The sequence below is a fragment of the Channa argus genome, chromosome 5 (genome assembly GCF_033026475.1).
Source record: "Channa argus isolate prfri chromosome 5, Channa argus male v1.0, whole genome shotgun sequence".
Taxonomy (NCBI): domain Eukaryota; kingdom Metazoa; phylum Chordata; class Actinopteri; order Anabantiformes; family Channidae; genus Channa; species Channa argus.
The window spans coordinates 21,785,380-21,812,864 of record NC_090201.1 but is presented as its reverse complement, the minus strand read 5'-3'; the positions used below and the strand labels follow the sequence as shown (position 1 = coordinate 21,812,864).

At 39.9% G+C, this 27,485-nt stretch overlaps 2 protein-coding genes across 6 annotated transcripts in view; one reads left to right on the top strand and one right to left on the bottom strand.

Moving 5' to 3' along the window:
• Nucleotides 1-27,485, top strand: part of LOC137128207 (troponin I, slow skeletal muscle-like) — a 71,888-nt gene that overhangs the window by 15,885 nt on the left and 28,518 nt on the right. The window lies entirely within an intron of this gene.
• nav1b (neuron navigator 1b) overlaps nt 1-27,485 on the bottom strand; it is a 60,875-nt gene that overhangs the window by 18,440 nt on the left and 14,950 nt on the right. For 2 of the 5 annotated variants that reach the window (XM_067506018.1, XM_067506019.1), the window contains exons 1-5: nt 22,863-24,113; nt 18,359-18,461; nt 16,381-16,737; nt 2,458-2,602; nt 1,026-1,326 (exon numbers count right to left, since the gene is read on the bottom strand). In XM_067506018.1, coding sequence (XP_067362119.1) covers nt 1,026-1,326; nt 2,458-2,602; nt 16,381-16,737; nt 18,359-18,461; nt 22,863-23,595 — 1,639 coding nt within the window. In that variant the 5' untranslated portion in view covers nt 23,596-24,113. Of the gene's footprint in view, nt 1-1,025; nt 1,327-2,457; nt 2,603-5,196; nt 5,369-16,380; nt 16,738-18,358; nt 18,462-22,862; nt 24,114-27,485 lie in introns of those variants that run through there. The other 3 variants (XM_067506016.1, XM_067506017.1, XM_067506020.1) reach the window with 2 other exon arrangements.

Genomic DNA, 27,485 nt, shown 5'->3' with positions numbered 1-27,485 from the left:
AAGAGGCATCTAAAATGTTTAAGCTGTTTGCTACGTAGTCACCATGACCCCGAAGAGAGTGGGATCAACCCCGTTAGTGCAGGCTAACAAATGACGACTAAACTGACTAAAACTAAAACAGACACAAATCATTTCTCTAGAACTGAAAAAAAGTACACATCATTGCAGCCATTACAGCAGGGATAAAACAAGAAACATCTGTATTTACTTAAAGAGCTTTTATTCTGACTTATTTGAATGATAAAAAACACCCAAATTCAGATGATAATAGATCAATATAGTAATGCACATGGGGCATATAGTAATGCACAGTTATATAAAGATTAAAGGCTATGTTAAAAAGACGTAAAGAAAACTATAAATATTACTTTTTTGATATGATGTTAGTGCTAAAACTACCTTAAATATTGTTATTATCTGACCTCTTCAGTCATTCTATAAATATAAAAAGAAGCTTTAGAAATACAATTAGCTATAAGATGATTTATACTTTAAACTGCAGCCAAAAAATAAATCCAATCATATCCAATTTTACTCACTTAAAGCTAAAATGAAGTTGAGCCATTTAAAATGAAAGACCAAGGAATGTTGGCATTGGAACTTATTTTCAACCTATTATTTAATCATGGCATTCATTTGTTTTAGACAGCAGACACAGCGTCTCTGTAGACATGTACAGTATCGGTCTATTTCTACAATAGAAAAAACATGGCTTTGGGCAATAAACCGAATCCAGAAAACAGAAATTGATTTCATGGTGCGTTTTTCTTCACAAAACTGTGCTGTGTTACACTGCAAATCAAGCCCTGGCTTACTTTAAGGGGTACACTGTATTCATATTGACACCAAGCAGATAGCCTCCTTGGCAGCTCTATAAACAGACTGTTTCACATTTGGATTAAGCAAACAAGAGGCAATGTATGACACAGATGTCATAGCTGAAGGAAAAAAAAACAAAATTACAAGTAAGATTAATACCTGAGGAAAGTACAAACATAAGGTGAAGTACAGATAAAAAGTCTTACCTGCAACTTTAAGCATGCTCTGAGATGTGTGGGTAATGGGAGAGGTCACACCCACAGGAGGATTGCGGCCCTTCTTGAAACTCCCTGTTTGACCCAAACTTTGAGGCTTCTTCATTTCTACTTTGGCCCCCGACTCTTCACTAAAGCTTGGAGGCTTCTTTCTCCACTTGCTTGGGGCCTCTGTCTTTAGACTCCCTGTGTCATAGCTGCAGCTATCAAGCTTGTGGCTGGCTTTGCCATCCTCGCTATACCAAGAAAGACCACTTTCCACCAGGGAGCGCTTCTCTGCATCAGTGCGAAGCTGCAGAGAGAGAGAGAGGAAGGGAAGAGGCACTGTGTGGGTAACCATCATGCATGGTCTGTGTTATCTATTGAGATTATTGTTCTCTGTAATCTTTTCTCCATCTAAGCTGCATTCCAGTGGGAAGGAGCGAAAGATAGACTGATATGTCCCAGCGGATTAAAGACAACCACAGAAAAAGACAAAGGAAGGAAAAGCAAACAAGAAAAAAAAATGATCGATTTAACACTGAGATCAAACAATACATTGTGGAATGAAAAGAAATCCTAAACGAAAGAAAGTTGAGCACAACCCCCCCACCCCCCCAAAAAAAGAAACACTGCTACAACCCTACAGAAAAACTCGTGGTGCAATGAGGAGGTAGCACTGTGGACAAAATTGCATGCTGCTTCTTGGCTTCTTGGCACTAAGAATGTGACAGAGCGACAGATGGCCCACTAATGTTTCTTCTCCAGGGCGCTTTCTTCAAGTAAGCACTTATTCATAATTACAGAAAAGTAAAATACAGTTACCTGTGAGAAAGGTAAGATGCAGTATCATACCTTTGAAGATCTCCTCCAGACATTCATTAAGACGCATTCTGATTAGAACAGCAATTTATGCCTGCTATGGTTTATCCACAATAGAAAGTTCAAACACCTACTTAAAAATTCTTAACTGACATGTATGCTCGTTAACTTCTATTCCATAATCTAGGGTGGATCATTTTAAGTTTAAGTGTGATGGAGGTTTCTTGTTTTCATAGTGTGCTTGTATAAATTCCATATTAGACCAAGACTGGATCAGGGAACCAGTTGTGACTACATCATTTTAATATATATGTGTTAAAGATTTGAGGTGAACGCAGAACATTCCACGAACAGTAATTACACTGAGAGCGACTGTTTATTTCTTGTTTCATTGTAATGACAGAGGTGAAGTCTGGTGTCTTTTGTGGCCTCTGGCAAAACAAAGGACTTGTATTTACCACACAAACCAAAGTAAATCACAGAGTTAAGCACTGAAAATGCTACAAGGACCAGTGTCCGTTGCAATGTTTAGCACGGCTTTTACAAACAAAACAAGATAAAGTAAAGCAAAACTTTGCCACATGGTGCATTGCTGATTGCTGGGTACAGGATTTTAGCTCACCATAACAGAAGAGTTGCGTCGGGATCCCAAGGGTGTGCTTGGGAGGGAGTTAAGGGAGGAGCTTGCGTTGAACTCCTCTGAACTGAGGTTGTCGGAGCCATCACCATCACTGAGCCCACTGCTGATGGAGCTGCTCTCATTCCAACTGAAACAATACATGAATGATGATCATTTGGCAGTTACTCTTATGTAGTCACAACAATATAAATGGACAGTCAGTGTAGATGCAGAAATGTGCATTTTGCAGGGAGAAGAGCCTGGCAGCAAAGATGACATGTCCATCTGTCCACAGTATGTTACTACTAATGGGGGCCTCATGCTGAAACAAGTAGGTAATTTGAACAATTAATTAATACTTCAAACCTCTAAGCACCATGTCGAATGAGCCCTCTGGAGTTTCAGTATAATGCATATCTTCAATTTTCCATACAGTCAGGGTTTGTTTAAAAATCACAAAATAGACCTATCAGTGTGGGCAAATACATTTTTTTTATAAATGCAAAGCCGGCAGTTTTAAACAAAGGTCTATACTGTTATACTCAAGGTCAACTTCTGCTGATAAAGCATGCTCAGCAACAAGTATGGCAATCTGACAGCTTAGGATTTACAAAGCATTCCAGTGTGCTCTTAAAGAAGCAGGGTGAGTAAACCCTTCATAGCCCTTCTCTCCGCCCCGCAAAGAAGTCCTGCATTAGCTTGACACAGATGCTGCCATATTGGCCCCTTATTTGCACAAGTCAGGGATGGACAGAGCAGCCGTAAAATATATATTAGTAAATGATTGCACATGAATATAAGTCACATAGGTGGGCATCATCTCTCTGAATATATTCATGTTTGAATTTATTTACAATGTGGACCACTGTGTGAAATACAACGAGAGATATATATTTTCTCAGTCAACCAAAACATAACAAAGGGGAAAACCATTGAGAATCCTAACAGAGTCCCCATTTGTAGAGTCAAACATTTTTATGTGCTTTTGAGGAGCAATAATGTCTTGTTGAATTGAAAAATGACACCGTTACAGAACTAAATGCATGTCCAGCTTGCATTTAGTTTATTTATGTTCCCCATCATTTATTCTGGCAACCACAAATGGTAATCAAATTTGTCTTGGTGCACAAAAATGTGGCACAGTGGAAAAGGTAAATTAATAAGACCCTTTAAAGCTGAGTCACTGCTTGAGCTGAATCAGTTCTTTTCCCTTTTCCTTTGCTTTCCCCACTGAGCTGAAAATGTTCTTTGTGGGTCGGCAGTCTGCAATTAGCAGAGGCATGGAACATGGAACTGCAAAGAAAAACACAGAGACAAAAATGGCCCGTACACTTTCAGCATCGGATTTAATCACATGGCTGTAGTCGAGTTGTAGTTGCAGTTGTCAAACAGAAGCAAAGTCTTTCTTGACACTTTGCACAGGTTTTTACCCTTCTGGTGCATGAAAGGCAACGTTTTAGTTGAGATGTGTGGCTGCAGATACATGACCTTGGAAGCAACATTGGAAATGAACACTGAGATAATGTTTGAATTGGGAATTTTAAAATGTTCCTGCATACCATCAATAATAAATAATAATCTAGATTTACATTGAGTGGATATGTTCACAGTATGTTTATCAGCCATGACAGAGGTGGTATTGTTCAGAGGGGCCATGAATAACCCCAAAGGGATGTCAGTCTTAGAAGAGGCAGGCGGGCCTGTGGGATGTTGATATTACAAACCAAACTGTCTGCACTGAGAGGTGAAATCCAGACAGGGAAAGGGTGGGAGCGCACCAGCTAAGAGCATACTTCATATATATAGGATGGCAATTAACTTTATGTTTTCTATGGCAAAATTCCAAAGTCTGATTTGTGTGTCTTTGCCTTTACTTGAGCTGGGTTTGTGTGATATAGTTATAGTTTATAAAGACTGAAGGATGGCTAGTGAGGCAGTGCAGGGTGGGGACATGACACTCAAGAGTCCAGACTTGGACCAGGATCTAACAGCATCGCTATAAATCCCACAGAGATGAATGCAAGAACTGGTTGCCACCATGGCAAGACTAGCAATGTGCGGCAACAATACAATGATAAGAGTGCAAGATGGATGCATGACATTTTAAGCAGAAACAAGAGATGTTTCTATGACATTGGCTTCAAAAAAAAAAAGTTTGTTTTATTATATTGGTACGAAACCAGATCAAATAGCACACAGCATAAAGAAAGAAGAATGCATTTGGCAGTGTGTATATTTTGTGCAAACACAGGCTCCGAAGAGTACATGCCTATGGCTGAGTGTGTGGTGAAGATCTCTATTATACAGATACCTGTGGTTAACAGCAGCAAAGTGTCATCCAACGATAAAATGTGTTTCCAAGTATATTATTATGAGCGCTTAGGCCAAAAAATACAGTAGAGCTGTTTCACTTTTCAACTTCAGGTCAATTTAGTTCACGCGTCACGTGTATAACTCAGCAACTTTACTGTCTGAAGTTTTTACTCTTTTTTTTTTTTTTTACTATAAAAGTACTAAAGCCGAAATGTTTCAGTATCTTCAGTGAAAAGCCAGGTCAAATTTAGAATAATTCAAAGCTGACAAATCACTAAACATGTTACGCTAACAGCCATAATACAGATAAATTTATTAGCTTAGTTCACTGTAGCATTTAAACAAAGTTTCCACGTCTGAAAATGTCGAAAACGTTGACCAATGTGTGTAATGTTACGGGAAAGTGATGAAAAAAAAAATCCCCGTTACCTTGGTGTCAAACGACCCGTCCTTTGAGCCCTTCGCGCCGGCTGCAGAGGTGGCACTTTCCCGATTAAAACACGGCCACTCATTTGTGACCGTTTTCACAGCTTCCTTGAATGATTGTAATTCATATCCTCCGCAGGCAGAGACCCCGTGTCTCTCTCCCATTCAGCGGGCAGAAGGAAGCAGTCTGCTGCTGACCAGGCAACACCCCCATCCCCCCCCCACCCTCCAAAAAAGAAAGAATGAGGGGAAAAAAAGGGACAGGGATGATGAAACGAGAGACCCCCCAATATTAGCGAACTGCTGTGCTGTACTGTACACCAATAATTACCTTGTAACTAGGTTAAAGTATAGAGGCAGGGTTAGTTAATTACATTTATGTTTTTTTTTTAGCTTTTCAAATTTGAAATCAGAATTCAGTTCAGTCAGCTATGATAACTTTATTAAATTACCATTTTTTGTGTGTGTGAGGTTTTATCTCATGAAGCTAGATTCATTTAAAGTTAGAAGATTGTGTGGGGATTTTGAAAACATGCTCATATCCTTTTTTTTTATTTTATTTTTTTAAAGGTAATTCTAGCTATGCCTTATGCCAATACATGCTTTTTTTTTTTTGACAACTGCCAATAGAGGGCGCAACAGCACAGCTGCCGCCAATTTGGACCGAAAACTAGGAGCAGCACTAAACATGAAAAGGCAGAAAAAGCCTGAGGCTGAGGAGTAAGCATTTAGTTTGAATTTTCCAGCGTGGTTTTTGTAAGCTTCAACAACTAAATTACGTTGCCTTTTTTTTTACGTAGCTTCTCTCTGCTCTATCAGGACAGAAATCAAAACCACACAACAAAGAAAAAGAATCACAATAATTAGAATTGATGCAATCTTTTTTCTTCATCTACCTCATTGGTTCTTGTTAATTTTATGATCGAAATTGTTATGTAGACTATGGCCCGGGATGCAAGCTATTTATCAGCTGGTGAGGGCTGGGCAGTGGGTGTGTGACAGAGTCCTGCAAAAAGTCAAAGTGAAGGTCACAGCCAAATCAGAAGCACAGGAGAATTCTTCTGGTACCTACATGAAGGCTAATGCTAGCTAGCTTGTAGTTTTCTTCAGCTTTCGTAGAGGTACCAAGAACGGACGTGTAAAAATCTGCTTACTTGACCGTAAGTGGTTGTAGGGCTGCATATACAGTTAAATAATGATTACTTTACTACTGATCAATCTGCAGGTTATTCTTTTCATTTAATCAATTAGCATTTGTTTTTTTTTAAATTACATAATTTCCCAGAACGCAAGTTATAATAGTTGAAAGAAACTAGTGCTTTTTTCATCCTGGAGAAGCTTGAGCATATTTGATCAGTGTCACTGATCGATTACAGGCATACTGAGTCAATGGAGCGCCAGTTAGTCAAATTGCAAAGATTTTTTTGTTATTTGCAAAATATCAACCATAGAGAATACAGCAAGAGTTGAGGTAGCCATTTAAAGGACCCTCCAATTTCAATGTATTTATAAAAAGAAGTACACGTGGAAAAAAAAATGTGTAGGCCTGCAATGTACTTATGGTGTAGTCAGCATTTACTTGGCTTAGTCTTAGAGAGCCAAAAAGCTGCAGGTGTGAGGTAATGAAGTGGGCATGTGGGAGGCGGTGAGCTACTAATGAAAGATGCTGTTTAGTTGTTGAAATGGAAATGTAAGAGCCCTCTGTTATGGGGGATTACAAGTTCTCGTCCTCTGCCTATTTTGCTTGTTTTAACATTGTTCTCAAAGGTCAAAAAGATAACCAGACCAAACATAACAAGTTAAGAAAACTATTGAAAATACCAAAAGTAAAAACAGTAAATGCCAAATTGTTGTAAATTGGTGAGCGTTCTTGAAGACTGGGATTTTGCTTTACTATTAAAGCAATATTGCAGTGGGATTCCAATTTGTCTGGATCTGCTATGTGGGAAATGTCCCCAGTTTAGCAATAAGAAGCAGATGTTAAAAGAAACAGCCTTGTGGCGAGTTTGCTTTGAGTGTCTGTTGCTTATTGGTCAAAAATTGCTCAGTGGTTCCTATTGTTTGTATAAAATCCATCAGAGTGACCAGTGTAAACAGTGTAAGACCATCATTGAACCAGATCACTAAAGAGATTTCAGAATTGACTCCTGAGAAAATCTTTTTCAAGGCAGCTGAGAGTAAGCAGAACGTTTGGGCTTCGAATGGCTCCAATGTAAACCCATGGCTACTGCCACACCTCGCTGCATCCACTTTATTTTTTTACAGTTGTCTGTGGACTAAACACCAACTCACTGTGAATGTAGCTATAACATGAAAAAGAATCAAAGCCCCTGTAGCTATAGACATTTGTAGCATCAGACCTCCTACTTCATTAGAAAGATTATTACCATGATGAATGTCCCTAAAAATAAAACACGTTCTATCTTCATTTATTACCTCCTGGGTTCTAGCTGGAAAAACTCAGTTTGAGGTACAGTCTGAATTGCAGGGAGTACAACCACAAACCCAGAGATGACACAAGGACCTCCAGTAAGGCATGAGTTGCCCACTTTGAGAGTCCGCATCTCCCTCCCATTAGCAGTGGAACAATATTGTGGTGATGACTTCACCAGATGTCTGTAAATTAACCACTGCAGGAGGTAAAGCCTCTGTGAGCACACGGGGTCCCACACCCACTCCACAACTTCAGTTAAAATTAGCCCAGTCTGACTCAGGGTGGCTCTTATTCAAAATGTACAACGGAGGGTTGCATGTTGCTAAATAGCAAGAGCTATAACAAAATAAAAAAGTAGATGCAGAAAATAAATGCACTTTAGGATTTTCATCATTTCCAAACAAACCCCATTGACCCCTATGATTTTAGAGTATTGAGGCCGTTTTTCCCACAAGTCGGCTTAACTGGAATTTTAGATGACTGTTTTTACATTTTGTTGAAATTAGACAACTATTTTGCTGTCAGTGTGTGTCTCAGACATACAGGCATTCCTCAACATCTCTAACAGAGGGATATGGCCGTTTGACAAAAGCTTGTTATGTCTGCCCCCCTTTTTAAAAAAATCGCTACTCTGATCATCATCTAAAAAGAACTTCACTTTTTTTTGCTCACAAACAAAACATTTTGCCAGACAAATCCCCTTTGGTTACTGCAGGACTTAATTTTCTAATAACAAACCAAAACATTGACGCTCATTTTAGCCTAGAATGATGACTGTGATCCATTCTTAACAGTACAAAAAAAACAACAGCTGTGTTGCTCACATCTCCTGTTTATCTCAGCCAGGCCACAGAGCTGCTAAACAAGCTGTCATCTGAAAAGCCTTGAAGTCATGTTTGTACTGTATAGCAACAGCTGTCCTACACTGATAACCAAATGGCTTGTGTCAGAAACATCCTTTTTTATGTTTACTTAGGGTTATTCAGTAATGTTGCCAGCAAGAAGTCGAAGTATTGGCAAACTGATAATTTAGAGATTCAGTCCATTTTTACAGCACCATAAGACCTTTACTTGTTTTTACTGAGGTTATCGGACAGGAAACCATTTTTATAATCTGACATTTACCGTTGTGACTTGTGATCTGTCAATTTTGCCTCCCTCTGGTGCATAAACTGTGTTGCAGGATAAAAGTATACAAATGATGGAGGCAATGAAAGGAAAGACACACTTATTATAAGCTGATCATTGTGGCACTCATTAAAAAAAAATCTCACTTTTTCAAATACGTCACAGCTAAAAACATTACTGGGAGACAACAAGCAACAGCGAAGATGAACAAACAAACACGGTAAGAGAACAAAACTACTGTATGTGCACGTGCAGCCCCTGTTTGACTTATGGGAAACTCGATGACAAGATTTTAATCCCATTAAGTCACAAAGTCATTAGTGAGTTCAGGTACTGATGTTGGATAAGAAGGTTTTCAGTCTTTCAAACATTACTGCTCCAATTGATTCAAGGTCAGAAATCTCTGCGTGCTGGTCAAGACGGTCACATTAAAACACATTTTCTTTTTAAGCTGGTAACATGCTCCTGTAAATCTTACAGGAAAATACAATGATCTAGTAAATAAGTATATACTAGGCGCATGTGATGTCATGAAATTGGATTTCCAGCAGGAGGCAGAATGAATTAAAGCTGGGCCTCTTGACTACAGTTTAGCGTACAGGCTCTACAAATGAGTAATAAATGAAAGAACCACTTAGCATAGTGGGAAATCAGGATTACAAAATAGACTTTTTAACATTTGGATTCTAAGAAAGAGCAGACATTTCCCTCAATGAATTTGGTAAAATGGTACAATATATCATAGATGGATAGAAACCTCACGGGTAAACAATGTATTGAATGATTTATGCATTTAAGTATCAGTCAGTCATGTGGACCAAGTCTGCAAAGAAGTGATGGGACAAACAATTCTGAAGCGTCGGTGCGTGTATCAAGCACAAAGACAGAAACCCAGTATTGAGGTGAGTATCGTTTTGAGAAAATTCAGATACAGCTGCTGTGTTGCAAGGCAGTGAAAGGCCAAAATGCGTTTATTGGCAAGGACTACTTTTGACTGTATTTGTGGTGAAAGGAGGACAAGAGACATTGTTTGCCACGGACATTTATGGAACCATCGCGAAAAAGGATAATTTCTCCAGTCTGGGTTCATTTTTACATTTACAACGCAAAATAAGGTTAATGTTTTTCTTTCCTGTTTCCACCTTTGCTCAGTTTTCATTTAAGTTCATTGTGTTCAAATTCCTTTCTGAAGGACTCATTTAATTTTTCACATGAATTAACCTTTTAAATTTTATTTGCAGGTAAAATGTCGTCTTACATGAACAGGAGCACTTCATCAATGCTTGCTTCTGTACCTTGTGTAAAACAAAGGTACACAAAACCCTTCCTCCCACTTATTTTTTTTATAAATGACATTAACAAAAATTTCACTTTGATTCTATGTTTTTCACTTATACTTCATTGCAAAAAAGACTTTTGTACATTCTGCGTTTTACATTTTATTTTGGTTATATTCAAACTATTTGGAATATATACATTTCTTTTATTCACTTAGCACTTTATTATCAGCTGGTCATGTAAATAGGAGAATTTATCCACGTCAGAAAGAATGAACCAAGTTCCATCTCCACACACTTTATCCACGTTGCCTGTGGTGTTTTTTGTAATCCAGCAGATGTCGCTATTAAGCGATACACCAACACAGTGTCAACACTGTCAGCACAGTCAAGAAACTGTGCCATACACTGTGAGGTGTCATCTACCCATCACAACTGTAAAGCATGACCAGAGCTAAGCAAACAGGGTTGGGCTGCCTTCATCAGCGAACACTGGTGTACAATTATAGTGAATAGGTCTGACATGCATCAGCAACTGTTTTTGGTTGACCCGTCTCCACAAGCGCCAGAGAATGGACTTGTCGTCTGATTATTGAACTGGAAAGTGAATGTAAAGTCTTTCTCAGTCTCAGACAGGACACCTTCCCCCACAGATGAAGCCCATAATACAGCTAATGCACCATTCTTGCTGTCATATGCAATGCCACGTTTACAGTACGAGTTTCTAATTTCATACGTTTTACAGCGCTGTTCTGTGCTCTGTTATTATCTTGGCTTTGCTTAGAGAAATAAAGTCGTATCAGCTTGACTAATATGAAACTTTAACGCTGAACTCAGACAACTTGCCATCTGAGTATAAACTAATCTAAACCAACCAGGCCCCATTAGCCATATTTGGAGCAGAAACAGTCTGACATGTCTGTACCAACTCCAACATACATTGTGATGAATAGGAAATGATGAATTAACAGGGACTATATGATTCAGATTTTTACACTTTATATTGTCAAAACATTCGATGCATTGTTTCCCACCTGGAGCATTATACACTGCTGGAATCCAAAGTGCAATGCCAGACGACCACATGCAGACATGACACAAGGATGATTCACACACCCTGAGGTACAGCTGTAATGGTCCATTATTCATGTGGCCGAGGAGAGAGAGACAGTGAGAGTGTGTGTGTTAGCTGCTGACTTTCAGGCGTCTTTAACTGGGTAACAGTTACTTGCATGTGGGTCTAATGGAGAAGGTTTTTATTAAAGAAAAACGTTTTAAAAATAGATTTGTGTGTGTCTGTACAAACACAAATCATCTTTAGCTGTAGCACATAAACAACTGACCTCACTAGACTGCAACACAATCAGCTCCAGTGAAAGGGCAGAGAGGAGAGGCCAAAACTTATTTTTTATGCAGATGGGTTTAAATGGGTCCAAAAAACCTGGGAGGCTTAAATGGTCGGGGAAGCACTCACTGATGTCCAACTCTGGCATTAAAGGGAAATTGAATGCAGAATGCCAGGGGCACAGATCCAGGATCAGATGACTACAGCAAACTACTTGTGCATTACAGAATGTGTTGATGCACATAGTTTCCATGACTGAGGCTCTAAAGTATTCCAATATTTAAAAAACTACACTCACTTTCATGCTGTAATTGCCAAGCCTGTAACAGATCTACCCACTTGCATGGGCAAAGCCTCGATATGGTTATCATGGAAATGACATTACCAGAGGAACAAACTAAGTATTGGGCTTATCTGGTATACAGTAATGTAGCAAAAGAAAGCAGTGAAATGCATTAATGCTTCTGTGACTATATCTCTCCTTAGAACATCCAATCTCTGTTGAAACAATGTGCTAGTCTGTTTTGAATAAATCAGAATAGCATATTCAATATTGGATTGTTTGAAAGAAATAATTTTCATCAACCAGCATTACTATAAATCCTAGCAACACCAGAATGCAAAGGAAATTAAAAACAATAGCTTTATTGGCAGACAGCCGTCCCCCACATCAACAATTACAAGGCAATCTAATTAAGTGGTTAGCATGCCATTTTTAAACCAGTCTCTCTGAGTCTGTCCATCCATCTTTGTCTCGGTCTCCCCCAGAACAACAGCAAGCAACACGCACACACGATCAGAAGCTATTACACCAACACACAAGGCAGCCCATCACTGGGTCAGTGGAAGACGGTTGCCATGGCAGCACATCCCGAGCAGTGTTGCTGCATGATCAGGGGTGTGATGCTACTGAACCAGCCTTTTTCCCTTGCTCTGCATTGATGTCTGTATGCTGCTCCAGCATATAGAAACATAAGATCATACAGTCCAGACTCCAGATGTCCACATACTTGAGCCAAATCCTCTGTTACCTTTTGGAGTCATCTTCCATAGCATTTCATCTATATGCACTAGAGGACACAGCAGCCTGGAAGCCAATACTGACAAATTTTATTTTCAGTGTTACTATATTACAGCATGATTAGCCACTTTACTGCTGTTTATTTAACATTAAATATGCTATAATCAAAACTAGTTCAGTAGATAAAATAAAAATGCATAATGTGATATTAGACCCTTGTAGTGACAATCCCCCAACAACAGCACTGCACATCTTCTCCGCTATAGTTTAAAAGCAATATTAGCCAGTAGTTTTTTTTTGACAGTTCATTTATGAAGCGTTTACACATGGGAATATTTATTTCAGTTACTACATGCATCATTGTAAGCTTGTGTGTCTGGTTTTAAGAGTGCGATGAAAGACACAAAGACATTTTATGGAACAAATGCTAGCCCAAAATCAAGGCAGACCTCAAACCTTCTATGAGGCAGTGCAGTCATCAGCAGTGGGTCTTTATTATAGCCAAATGTCTTTCACTTTCCTCAGTCAGCCACAGGGTTTGGAGTCGAACCAAATGCTGAACGATATTTGCCTTTTTCACTGAGATCTTCCCACTTAAACGGTTTGTATGCCAAGCTAAAGTAGGAATCTGTCAGAATAATCATTACCTGTCAGATGGGTCTCTTGTAAAATTCTTGCGTTACAGACACTGGACACGCATCCTTCTATAAACCTAATGACATTAAAAACAAGCTTTGCTTCCAATGAACATCTGCATTAGACATGAAAAGTTAATTTGAACCAAGCTGTTTGCATATACTACAGCTGAGTGCCTGTAAAACATCAACCATAATTGACTGTACACCACTAAAATCAGACCAAAAACTAAACAGTAATTATAATATTAATGCATCTGCCAGATATGAAAAAACCCAACCATACACCAGCAATGCAATCTGATTACTGCTCAACTTATGAAGCAGAATTTTAAACTACAGCTTGCAGTAGGACGACATCATATCAATGACCGTCAAACTTTGCCATTATGGTGTGAAAAATGCAACCACAGGAAACAGCTCTGATTCTTTACGTGGTCACATGTGGTTAAGGCAAAATAAAAAGCCGTCTCAACACTCATGAGACATAAAACGGAGTTACTCATTGAGCAGTGGTACTATGTCTTGTAAAATTGTGTGACAAAAGCAAACCTCCTGTTATAAATGCCAGCCAACATTTCAAGTACACACCCAGTCTGCTGTGGGAGATGTTTCATTTTAGTATTAAACTGCCATAATTATGTACAGCGCAAGTTCTCTGCATTTTCACATCTGCAATTGTGAACAGTTAAAAGTTGTATAGTGAATGAATATATATCCATCCATCCATCATCCTAACCACTTATTCTGTTCAGGATCACGGACGGCTGGAACCTATCCAAACTGTCACTAAAATAGAGGAGGGGTACACTCTGAATATATCCCAGTCTATATCAGGGCCAACACAGAAAGACAGACAACTATTTCCACTCACACCCTACTGATAAGTCACGTATTAACCCACATGTCTTTGGGCTGTGGGATGAAACCAGAGTACCCGGAGAACCAACAATAAATACCATCTCAGACCGTCAGTCAAACTAACAGCACTTATACTGCGATTTGCACAAATCCTATGAGAAGAAAAATTTCCTTTGTAATTTTATGTCATTGGCCTTTGGGTTTGGCTTCTTAAACATGCTTTCTTTCGACAAAGCAGGTCATCATTAATTATGTTTAAGCTGTGTGTTGCTATAGAGAAAATACTATTCTATTCACTGATGGAAAGATGTTACTCGTGAGGAGTTCTGGGTGTATTTTGTACCAGATAATTAACACTGCAGACACACACCAGGAGTGATTACCGTCAGTGTGCAGCCTTAGATGGGCACTGCTCTCTGGTGTGGGTTGATCAATATCCATCAGACATTCAGTGATGTGCTGTAGTTCCATTTCGTCCCAAAGTCATAAAAAGGAAGATCAACAACATGCCATTAACCTTGTTTTTTTCCACAGTCCCTTTCCAATTAGCAGACATACTTGTGCATTACTAATACATTTTCAAGTATTATAAATTAAAAACCACTACAGTAATATTGTTAAGCACACAAGTCTACAATTCTGACGTAGTTAATAATTCCAGGCTAATTTGAAATCTATTGAATGTATGAAAAGTAAAAATGTTTCTATAGAAAGAGAGCAGAAATTGCACCTCTCCCTACAGTCAATTTCCAGCTGGTTTCTATGGTTACGCAGGAGGAGGCTGATCCATTTTCAAGAGCTGGTAGCTAATGGCTCTCAATGAGCTGAACTCCGAGTGTGTGACAGGGGATGTACAGTGGAAATGCAAATGGATCAAAGAATTTGTAAGAAGATACTGTAAGAAAAAAAAATAAAAATCAGAGCATGTGCTGTTGCACTTGCTTCAAAAGCCAGATTAGCTAGTTATCTGCACTGGAGTATAATTATGTAGCAGGATTAACTTGTCATAGTGCACAAGCATTCCAATTTTACTGCAGGAGAACCAAAGATCATTTACAGTCAAACAAATGCAAATACAGATCAGTAAAGCAAAGAGAGTAGATGGGGTTTCACAGTATAAGCTTACTCAAGGTCAGAGATAAAATAGCATCAGGTATGGCCATATTTTGGTACATTTTGGCAATACTCTATTATTACTCTGGTGATAGCACATATGAAATAGATCTTCACAACAGGGACAGTATATACCCAAATACACACTCACTTAGTCCACTGTAAATGGAGGGACCAGTTGTACCCATCATGGTGTAACACTCATGGGTAGCACTGAAAATGGTAGGTTATGCAAAAATACATAACAAGCTATAGCAAACTTGGTTATAAAGCAGAGGTAGTTTCCTAAATTCATCTTTCACATACATTTGAATCACCACAGTGGAGCTGATGCATGAAAACACAGGATAACGCACAGGGAAGATTTAAATGGATTTTCAGTGCATGAAAGTTACTGTGATATATGGACCCACAATAAACCCAGTGTAATCATCATCATCATCAAGGTGCTGCTCTCTGATCTTGATCACTCATTCCTTCAAAAATGCTCAATCTTTATTGGTGGAACTGCTTCATTTATTTGTTTAATAATTTCAGTAACAATCTCATTCTAACTTGTTTTGATTCAGCAAAGCTCTATATATACACAGCACTTCACTTAAATTGTCCCACTTTCGTTTATACTTCTTTGCTCTAAAACATCTCTTCTCCTTAATGCACCCTGTAGTAAGAACGTGACCTGGCTTGCAGAGTCTAGTGAATGCTCCAGAAACTCTGCTTAAATCCCCCTCCATGTGCAATAGCGATAAAGCTGCTAAACCTCACAAGAACTGTCCTGAATTCCTTCCCTGTCTCTCCCCCTCTCTCTCTGACTCTTACAGTCATCTGACAACTTGGGAAAAGGAATTAGATAAAGGCACACAAAGGAATTGGAGCAAGAGGTGAAGGCAAAGACCGAGAACCAGAGCAAAAAAGAAAAAAGAAATATAGTGGATTGGAAGAGTTGCCTTTCTTATTGAAATGAAAGGTATGGAATACAGTATTTGTTGCATCTGTTGAGCCACAGCAATGCTTGTAAGTTTTAGATTTTATACTAGTGAAAGGTAAGGCAGCATTTATTTGTGTAACCGAGAGTTCCTAACTGATGGAAGCTCTATAGAAGGTCCACAAAACAAAACAGGAATCCATCATTTCATATTGGATATAATCTTAGAATAAAAAATACTGTATGCAATACTGTACAATGTGTAGCGCTTAAGAGCAAAAGGTCTGTTAACTTTAATGCAATACAACAACAACAACTTCTAGCTGATCTTTTCAAAGTCACAAGGAGGCATCGAGAGCAAATCTCTCATCGTCTGCAGTCACTTATTGATTGGTGTTGTCATGGTAACAAGAGGTTCAAACCCATGCTAATGTTAAGATGCTCTTACCCATTAGCCAGGTTGTCATCATCGTCATCGGGCAGGCTTTTCCCCAGAAGGTCACTGTCACTCAGGTAACCAGACTTGAGGTCGGGGTCCGCATCGAGCCCTTCGATGAGCTCAATGCGAGACGTGCTGCTGAGGCGGCTGGAGCAGCGAGCTGGCATTGTATGGGCTATATACTGGGAGCCAATCTTACTCCCCTGGTATCCCCCACCTGTGGAGGATGGGGCGTCACCCGCCTGAAGACGGGGGCTGGATTGGCCGTGGCGCCAGGATAGTGGTGAAGAGCGGTTGGACAGGCTGGATATGCTGCGAGCATTTGTGTCGTCACTGTCATAGCCCAAATTACTGCTGTCCAGGCAGCTGGACAGACAAAAGGGGAGAAGGTGAGTGCATGTGACATTTGTATATCTGAAGTAATTATCTGACATCTTTCTCCAAAACAACACATACTCAGCATATCAATAATAGTGCAAATGATGAGAGCACCCAGAAAAAGATTTTTCTTTGCGTCAGACGTCCTTCAAAGAAACCTACATTGGCACTGAGTTGCTGTTGACCTAGATACAGCAACTGTGCCGTATTGTCTTCCGGGACAAAAACTAGAAATGTGGCATCTTGGATCCCAAAGACAAAGAAACAGATGTAGAAAATGTTAGCATGGCATCTGTCCCTTTGAGCAGTGCATTCACACACACCAGCATATAGTATAATTCTCACATTGAGACTGTGCTCACTACACCCAGTTTACTGTTTAACATATAGCTGTAGACCTCAGTATGTGAAAGTTTCCCTATTCTATTCTGTTAGTCAGTCAGTGTTAGAAGTTTCCTCCAAATGGCCAGAAGCATCTTCTGTGTAAGCTGATTACATAAGTACTGTAGATCAACCCCCTCACCTAAATAAATATTGCAATGGTTATGACCATGGGACTATTTTTATCCATTTTGATAGATAATTCATCAATGTGGAGGCCTCTCCAGTACTGAAAGTGACAGAAAGAGAATTTCTACTTTGTCAAAGAATAATGTACAGTACTAACTTGTTTAATGGGCGCCTGAGTCCGAAAATAGTTAATCAAGATACTGTAACTTCTGTACCGTTTAAAATTACAAGAGACCTTCTCAAACACCCATGAACATGGATTGGACAATGTAAACAAACAGAAGATTTTACTGATGCAATAATTGATAATGTTGATTAAGGGATGACAGACATATTGTATCTAATAACACAGTCTACATCAATATGTGAATAAATATAAGTGAATAAATACACAGTCATCACAAGATCACCAGCTTGTGTGTGTTAACAACCAGTGACCATAGGAAATTGAATGCTGTCCCTTGATAAATTCAAGTTTTTATATTACTGGATCTGTAGCTATGATTTTGTGCTAAGAAAGATATCTAGCCGTTTTAGCTTGGTCCTTGATTTATAAAAAAATTTTTCAAAGAGTACTTTTTTGCTATTTCTAGAGCTTGTTTAGAACAGCTTCGAGTCAAGGGTGCTAGACTAGAAAGTTGCAGAGTTTCAGAAACGAAGTTTTCCCATAGTATTGAAACCAGGTTTAATTTAACAAAGTTCCCAACGTTAACGAAAAATATACGTGCTTCCAACCAGTGCCTTGCTATATTGTGAATGTTGCCACAACTGCTTGGCCTTTTGCACATAAGAGCCAAACAGAGATTCCTAGAATGAAGTCATTGCAATGTAACGGAGAAAGGCTACTTAAGATGGATGGAAGCCAGATGTGCACCAGGTGGCAACTCTCCAAGTGGCCACAGCACAACTGTTTACACACGATTGCCTTATACAATGATCCAATAATCCAGCTGTGTGTTTTGTTTCAAACAAACAAAAAAACTATTTGGTCAAAGGTTTTAATACCATGTAAACTGCATCTGGTTCACATATGACAATAGCCGAAAGTGTAAGACATTAATAGCAACAACACGAAATCAGGTAGTGGAGATGCACTAACCTGTGGCTGAGCTGGGAGCCCCGCAGACTGGACATAGTGTCCTCCAAATTCTGGCGGAGGTCAAGGACATTCTGCACGGTCCGTTTTCTCTGGGACTCTGGGTCTGTCATGCAGAAGAGAAGGTTATAAAACATTTAAAAAGTGCCAAAATAAAACTCGCTGCCGTTTTAGTGCTGTATTTCTGTTTTAAGAGTGGTTCCCCCCCAACCAAACACACACACTTTATTTGTGCCTGGACTGATGTGACAGATGTCTTCCTTGTAAACAGACATCCAACGTATGTTCACATCATTAGGCAAACAAATTTCACTCCATGGGCTGTTTCACCATGGTAACCACAGTTCTGCCTCCCTCTGCATGGACAAGGTTTATCCTGAAAATGAAAAACTCACAGGTTGCCAGCGGCTTAAATTGCCCACTAGGGGGGTGTAATCTGACATTCACACCAGGGTCTCTTTTCAAACAGCAAAGATTTCATTCTAAAACTTGTAGGATGTCAGGGGAACACATGTCAAAGAATGTGCTGTTCTCACAAGTGAGTGTTGAACTAATTCAGGTGGTTGGGTGAATTGGTAAAATCTCCATCACACAAGAGTTTGTCAGACTTGTTTAAATCAGCAGTGCTCCCGAAACACTGAGGGCTAGTTTACCGTCAAACATTTTATACAATAGTTGCTTTCACCGTCTTCTGGAAACTTTTGTACCTCAGAAAAATACAAAGTAAGTTTATTTTGACCAGCACTGTAATTTATGAGGTTGTGTGACGAGGACAGAATTATATAGAGTTAACCTTAACTCGTTAGGACGGCAAATCGTTAAGTTCATTAATTCATGATAAGCGTTATTGCCAGCAACTGTGAAAACACTAAGGTTCCAGTCAATTACATACTGAAAGCAATTAAAATGGTTGTCTCAGTTCTTTTAGTCAAGCAGTTTGATTCTACATTTACATTTATTTACTGATGCAATTAACTTTTAAAAAAGCAAACAAATAAGGTTGCCTGGGGTTTTTTACTGCAGGGACCACCAGGTGCTGTTCCTTGGAGTACAGCAGGAGAAACTGTAGATCTAGATGAGAGTGTTTGAGCTTCCTGTCAGATTTCATAAATTTGAGTCATGTCATCACAGCTGGCGAACGTGCTTCTATTACATCGATATCCTCTCCTTTCCTAAAAGTATATTCCGTAATGTTTTAAAAATTAGTGAGCTCTCCAGGGAACGTCATCCGTATGAATCTTTCAGTCACATCACAGTCCCAATATTGATACGTCTAATTTACTTTGAAAAATTCCTGTGAATGTATTTAGGAGACCTAGATGGGAAGCACATATGTGAATCACATCTGTTTTGAGTAAAGACTGTATTAAACATACAATGCGTTAGCTGTGCAGTGACTGATGGCCTTCTGGCAGCCTGCATTGCAGTGATGCCTACAAAACAGAGAAGAAAAACTGACAGAATCGTGAAGCTTATCTGAAGCAGGAAAGTCTCACGAGTGATGCGACACCAGAGGAACTGCTCTTTTCTTCTGCTGACAAAGTGCAGACTCTGACTTCAGCATAGAAACATTCATTTAGATGTTCTTTTATTTATTAACCCTAAACACTATTAAGTCAACATCAGAGTTCCTACAGTGTTCTACCAAATAAAAGTGAGACATACAGGGAGTGAAATCCAGTGGAAAATAATCAGCGGGCTTCAATAAAAAGCAACATTAATATTAGGAATGGGGAGAGGTGAAAAATCACTTTTTCCTCATACTTCCTCACTACTTACAGCCATCACTTTTTTAAAAATCACTTTTCAAAAACATTGGATTGTTTCAGCTTATGAATATCAGCAGCGAACCAGTGGCTTTCTTGGCCAATTACACACGATAATTGCGCTGCAGCTTTGTTAAAACTAAAGGAAACAAATGTTTTGTGACCTGAAAACAGTTCCCACTCTTAAAATATTCAGTGTTCAGGTAATGCTGTAAATTGAAACCCACTCTTAGTTAATCTTGCCCTAAGTCTGACTGTAGTATTCAAATAATACATAATGATAAAATACTTGATATTTTAAAACTATTTTTACAAATGTCACTTATACCTACACTGAAGAATCAAACTACATGCCTGCATAGCTCCATAACCAGTGCTCAAACCCACACACCTTGTCCACTGTTTGTGGACAGCTGTAAGTCATTGTCAAGGCTGTGCAGATCTGGCACGACAGAGCACATCTAACTGATGACATAAGGTTCTCTCATCCCCTCGTTATCTTGAAAATAGCTTTATTCCATGAGTACAGCCATCTTCACTGCTCAAATCTTCTGCTTTCTTCATGGATATGAATCTGCGGTCCTCGTGACCGGGAGTGTATTTGTCACAATACATTCATTACTTTAAAACATTCTGGCGGCTGATGACATTTTCATCTATTGCACAGCAGAAAGGCTCAACTGTGACCCAACCCCCTTGTGATAAAAAAAACAAAACTTAAGTAGAGACTGCTGATGTTTAATAACTCCACCAAATAAAATAAAACAATTAGAACAAAAATGTTATGCATCCAAAGTTATTGCCTTGTGCATTGTACAGAAGTGTGGTAGGACAGAAACACACAGTACATAGCAAGTTTAATAAATGAGCCTTTTAACTAAGTTGACCATTCCTGAGGTCATATTGATAAAGAAACCTATGTTCAGAAATAACAGCATCCTTTCACTGAGCTCATAATGGGATGCGCTGTAGAAGCAGAGTACAGCACTAAACAAGCATTGAGTGTACTGCAGACTTTGAATAAAAACATCTATTTAAAGTTAACAAGCACATCCACTGTACATGTACGGTAGACAAGCTGAGGGAAGTTCCAGGCTAATAGTGTTCAGATAATGCCGACCTATACACTTAATATAAATATTTCTTTGATTAAAATTATTCCCTCATTACCGTGCTGATCAATGCAAGTCAGTAGTCAGTGGTCATTTCCCAGTTTTTCCATATTCATGTTCTGTTTTCATTTTGGTGGCTGTTTATTCATTCATGGGCCCAAAGCACTTGACTCATGACAAAAGCCACTTGGGATTATCCTGTTTAATGATAATAAATAATTCATTAGGAAGATAACCTTCTCTTTTGATACATAATAGCAGCTGATTTGGAAACCTCATGGAGGTCAATGCAGAACATTAAGGGGAAAAGATGCACCAGCCTGAGGCATCCTGCTGCAAATTTTATGCAATTAGGTTCATAAAGCAGAAATGGGTGTGGTGCAGAAATGGACAGAGCTTACAGAAATTTTGGACGTCAATGTGCATGATTCCTTACATTAAATCCTGCACTGTTTACAACACTGATGAGTTTAAATGTGCCTAACATGAGTGACAGATAATTATAGGATAATATGACATGGATAACAGTAAGCATGCGCTCCTGATGATGCAGAAATAGTGTTGCACATGTTTGGACCGTATTGTGTGTTTTTTTAGAAAAATGAATGAAAATCAAAGTGTCAAGTGAGCATTTATGTTTATCTGTAGCTTTCCAGCTCAAAAGTGTCATCGGGAAATGCAATATGAAAAGTATGAACCATTCCAAGAAAATCTAGTCTGATGGATCCGTATTCGGGTTGTTCTCCATCCATAACAAGGAGTTCTCCCTTCAGGTGACTAAAATACTGATCGTAAACAGACACATGCTGCACTTGCAGTTTAACACAGATGCATGGGAAAATAACCAAACAACAAATTATGGAGTCACATCACCACGTTAAGACCCAAATGATTCAATGAGCCTGTCCTATTGATAAACCTGACCCACACCTCCAGAGAGAAAGCCATTTTCTCTGCCACTCGCACCGTTGGAGTACACATGGTATAAACCATCTGTCAGTGCTCTACAGATGAATGGAGCAGGGAGGAGGCTAAATATGTGTCTGTGTGCCTGAAATGAATTCAATATGGCATGCCGCCTTTGCCGTCTCTGCTTTTGGAAGCATACATGGGGCAGTGGATGCACCCTCGAGTAATCGGCACATGTTGCAGGAAACAAGGGCTTTAGAAAGGAGATCTGTCTGCTGGTAATAAGCCCCAACCCCTGAGGCATTTTTCATGCAGTATTACAGAAAGCAAGCACATTTCTCACAAGCAATGCCACCAAGCCTCCGACACCTGAGTGACATGCTGGAGGAGTAAGAACAATAGAGAATGGTTATAGCTTTGCTTTGCAGCTAAGCATACAGCTTTAAACGCCAAGCTGGGGAAGCATCCAATCAAATAATACCAGCATGCTTTGCAAACACAACGAGGATGTCTTCATGTTTTTTCCCCCCCATTCTCACTCTGTGATCAGATTTAATCCCTTCAGGGGAAACGTGGGTCTGCAGCAACAAGCAGGTGCCATGTGGTCGCTGTATCATGGGGGCGGGATGCCGACTTTGAAAGGCACAGAGAAATCGTACAAGAGGGGCGTTTGCTTTGTAGCACATGGCGGCCACACGCACTGGGGGTAACCAAACTCACCTAGCATCTGACTGAAGAGCAGCTGCTCCAGGTCGCCCAGCACGGTCACCACCAACTCTGGGTCCACCTTTAGAAAGGGCTTGTCTCCCCCTTCCTCGCCCTGGCCTTTGGGACCAGATTCCACTCCAGCTCCTGCTCCCTGCTTCTTTGCGATGGCCTTTGCTTTGCTGGAGAGAATCTCATCATCCGACTTTCCATCCTCAGGTGCCTTGCTCAGGGGCTTCACCTCAGCGTAGGGACCACGAGGTATACGGCTCTGTTTGCTCAGCGCAGAGGGAGCAGCCAGAGGACTGAAGGGCTTGGGTTTGCCCTGGAACAAGGAATGCTCAGATTTGGATAGGTTTCGAGAGAGAGGGGCACCCCCTCCAGCACTGCTGCCACCTTCTGCTGTCTTTGGCTTGCCTGTCTTGGTCTGCCCTGCTCCAGGCTTGGCCATGTCATCACACCACTTTGGCTCATAAAGGTGCAACTTCTTCTCAGCATCAGTGAGGACAGCCAGGTTTGTCAAAGATCTCTGCTTGCGGAGATTGGAGGGCACTGGTATCCTGCCCTCAGAGCTACCTGCCCGGTAAACCTTCAGTTCACCCCTCTGTGTGCTCTGGGGCACTCCAGACTTAGCCCTCTTAGCTGCCATACCAACTCCTTTGGCTTCTGCTTGGCTGTATGCCTTTGTGCTATCCGTCCTTTCCATCTTCAGGTCTCCTTCTCTGCCTTTCACACTATTTCCAAGCATACCTCCTGCATGAGCCCATGTAGAGAAGCATCAGCAGAGAGAAGCAGGCTTCCTCATTCTTCCGGTGCAAGAAAAGAAGCCCACATAAAATGCTTCCTCCCAGGCAATCCTGCAGTCTTGTCTTTCTTCCCTCTGTCACCCTTTCCTCCTGACAGGCTGCCGCAGCTGCAGCTGTTGCAGTGCTGTCCAGGGGCTCCTTTCTCTCCTTCCCTCCCGTCCTGCTTTCCTCCGTTTTTTCCACACTCCTCCCTTCAGCACACCCTCTTGCCGCTGAACCGCGCAGCAGCAGAATGACAGCAGCGGCAGACGCAACAATGCTCCCTCCTCCCCCTGCTTTCTGCTGCCTCTCCCTCGCTTTCGACTTCCCACCCATCCTCCGTTCTTTCCCTCATTTTTTTCCCCTGAATTAGAGATTCTTTACTGTGTCTCAGAAGAATATGTGAAATACAAGAGAGCAGTGAGAAACAAGCATCAGTAGCTTTTAAAACCAGCTTCCATTCTCCTGTAGACCGCAATTTCCCACCATCTCCTGTGATTCTTTTGTTCCTCCCCTCCCCCTCCCTCACCTCCAGTGTTCACTGTTCAATACACGTGATGCATGATTTGTGATGATAGTAAAAGTATTTATATATGAATGCACATTTAGATATTTAATTCCATACTACTGCATGAAGTATTACTATATTACTGCTGTTGTCACACAAAATACAACACTGGAGGATCCAGATTACCTTTGATACTGTCAGAGCTTCCTTTTAATATCAATTCCAGATTTGGAGCTAAATAAACATCAGCTGTGTGCTGTCCAGCTTTAAACTGTCTCCATATAATTTGTCTGCATAATGTAATATTTTTGGAAAAAACAAAACAAAAAACAACATCAATTTGGTAGCTGTTGTCCACTGCTTGAAAAAAAAAAGAAGGCAAAAAAAGGAAACTTGGCATAAAATCCCCAAAAGTGTATTGGCCAAATGAGTGACTTCACTCAGACTGAGCGAGCGACAAGATGTGCCAGTGTAGGCAAGTAACACACCCAAAACCACACTTTGGAAATATCTTCAAGTCAGTATCTTCAAGTCAGTGTTGGCGAATGTGTCTTACACATACGCCAACATACACATACAGGTCGATACTTGATTGGGTTAAATTGAAAATCCAGCCTGTGTTTTCCGCAGGGTGTTTTGCTGACATGTGAGTGTAATCTTTTTTTTTTTTTCTCTTCAAGATATTCCACACAGTCGTCTCTCAGGAGGATTGAGGAGTCTCTGCAGCACTCCCATGCAGCGCTGCTCCATGGAAACCGCCTCCTCTGTTCACTTGCATGTCATCTGCACCAGTCCTCAGTGCTCCGCACACAAGCACACACACAAGCGCTACCAAAGAAACCCATACGTTGCCCATAACTATACTGCAACACAGCCCACCTATTTACAAAAAACAAAAAGAAATGATTTTGATGGATAAATACGTATACTTAATGCAAGTCTAATGCTCGTGAAGAGATTATTTACTTGTTTTACGAATGACTCGAGTTCACAGTTCTTTTTAATTACACAGCATGATTGAATAGATGATGCAAATCCACAGGACCTGTTAGAGTGCTACCTTCATATTGGAGCTAAGTCTCACACTGGGTTTACAACACACTCCATTGCCCCTTTTTATTTGGGTTTAAATGCACCTGCGGCAGCTCATGGACTAGAGGAGTGATTTGAGTGATCTGGCAATTAGTTTCTGAAAACAATGTCAAGTCTTGTTGCTTCTCATCACGGGTTTCTGGACTCCCCTGCTAACTCACTGATGGTGGCCTCACTCCCATGATGCAGTGAATAGCTCATTTGTTTAGGAGAGTGGGAATTTTCTTAATGAATCATAAGATAACAAATTCCGACATGCCACATTCCCATTGGTAGTATTTATAGTATTTTATAATTTTTTTAAACAATATGAACGATTCAACAATCTTTTTACTTACATTAGCATATAGCAACAGAGCTGCACATTGAGTGTTGTCCAATCAAACAAAAAAACAGGTAGGTTGAGAAAGAACCAAAATGAAACCTTTACTATATATTTAAACCCTATAGTTTGATGCACATTTAGCTGTATCTCAGATTTTGTTTTCTTATTGTATTTTTTAGGTTAATATTTTATTGATATTTGTAAATATGTGTGACTGCTTTCACACATTTAACAAACCTTCCATTGGAGGTTGGAACATTTATTAATTTTGTTGCACTTGCATAATGTAAAAGCTCTAGAATCTTCTTGAATTGTGTTTTATCCAGCGTCCATTACTTATTCCCTGCCTGAATTCCTCGCCATCAACAGTTTGAAATGCGCCCGAGGCCCATTGTTTCTACATTGCAAAATGGATTCAGGATCATATGAGTGATGCGGACTGATAAGTTCATCTTGTTATGTTGGTTGTTGTGTTTGTAAGTACATATGAGGTGCCCACACCATCAGTACTGCAATATGACAAATTCTTTACATGGAGAAGAATTATCATGATATAGTGTTATAAACTACATCATAAAGCACAGTCCTAGTAACATGTTTCTATAGGGATGTTTATGCATTAAAGTTTGCATCAGACAGAAAGCAAGCCAACTCCTCCATTTAGGACCCACATTCATATTTCAACATCAGGATTTCAGGAGGTCTTGTGATAGCATTCTGTCGATTGATCCATCCACCACTTTGCTGTAAACTTTAATGCATAGAATAAACATTGCATAAAATAATTTTTTCTTTTGACATTTCTCAAGACATTTATGTGGCCCCAGATGGATGGAAATTGATACTTTTGGTGATGCCTCTGACTTCTCCTGTTGAGCCACCAACAGGTTGACATTTTTGTTTTTTTATTAAAATGTCATGAGTATTGGAGGAATTGCCATGAACTTTAGTACAGACTTTCACATCCCCCTAAGATGAACTGTAACAACTTTGTAATAACTTGTTTTCAATACCTAAAAAAACAAACAAACAAAAAATTATTGTAAAATATTTTTTAAAAGTTATTGTGTCCATGATGCTAAAATGTGGCCTTCAGTCTAAAAACTTCTGTCTAAAAACCCCAAACCATTACTACTTCTTATCAGAGAGGAGGATGGAGCTGTATCATTCATTTGGTTTCTTTCACATCTGGCTCCTATTCTCACTGGCCTTCTGAGTAATGGCATGTGTGTGTTTTTTCATGGAATGACAGGACAGTTACACAGCTGTCCGTTTTCCCTAGATAGCACATGCAATCATTTTGCGGCTGCTCAGCTGCTAGGATGCAAAGGGATTCGAGACATCAGGGGGACCTCCACATGTGCTTAGTGGGAAAACTTTAGAGAACAAGATGTTAAAAGAATGGTGTTTGAGTCTGCATGAGCCTTAAGTACTGGGCTAAAAGATCTAATGGAATCATTGTGTTGCCTGGAATGTGATCAGCCTTAGGGATGAAGTGAACTGAACAGTTATGAGCTGTAAAATCATATCCGAGTTTTAAACAGTGAAATAAGCACGGAGAGAAGAGTTTTCCAAAACTTTAGTCATTTAAGTGTAAGCTTTGTAAGCAGAAGGTTGAACTAGGCTTCAGTTTCTGCAGATGTTTCTATGGAGTGGAATCAAAAACTGTATTTATTATTCCAACTTTCAGTTAAAGCTGGACGGCAACTGACTGAGGCATTCTCCTGCCCAAAAACAGATTTTAAATGTCCCTCAGGTCCATCCAGTTGGGATTAGAAAAACTCAGACAGGAGGTGAAAGCCGATCCTCCCATCAAACCACCCAATCTCTCAGTCCTGCATCTGTCCACCCTCAGCCGAGGACCACTCAGTCTGGTCTCTCCCTGAGGAGACTGGCTTGAGGCTCCTACACCACAGAGTCATTAGGAT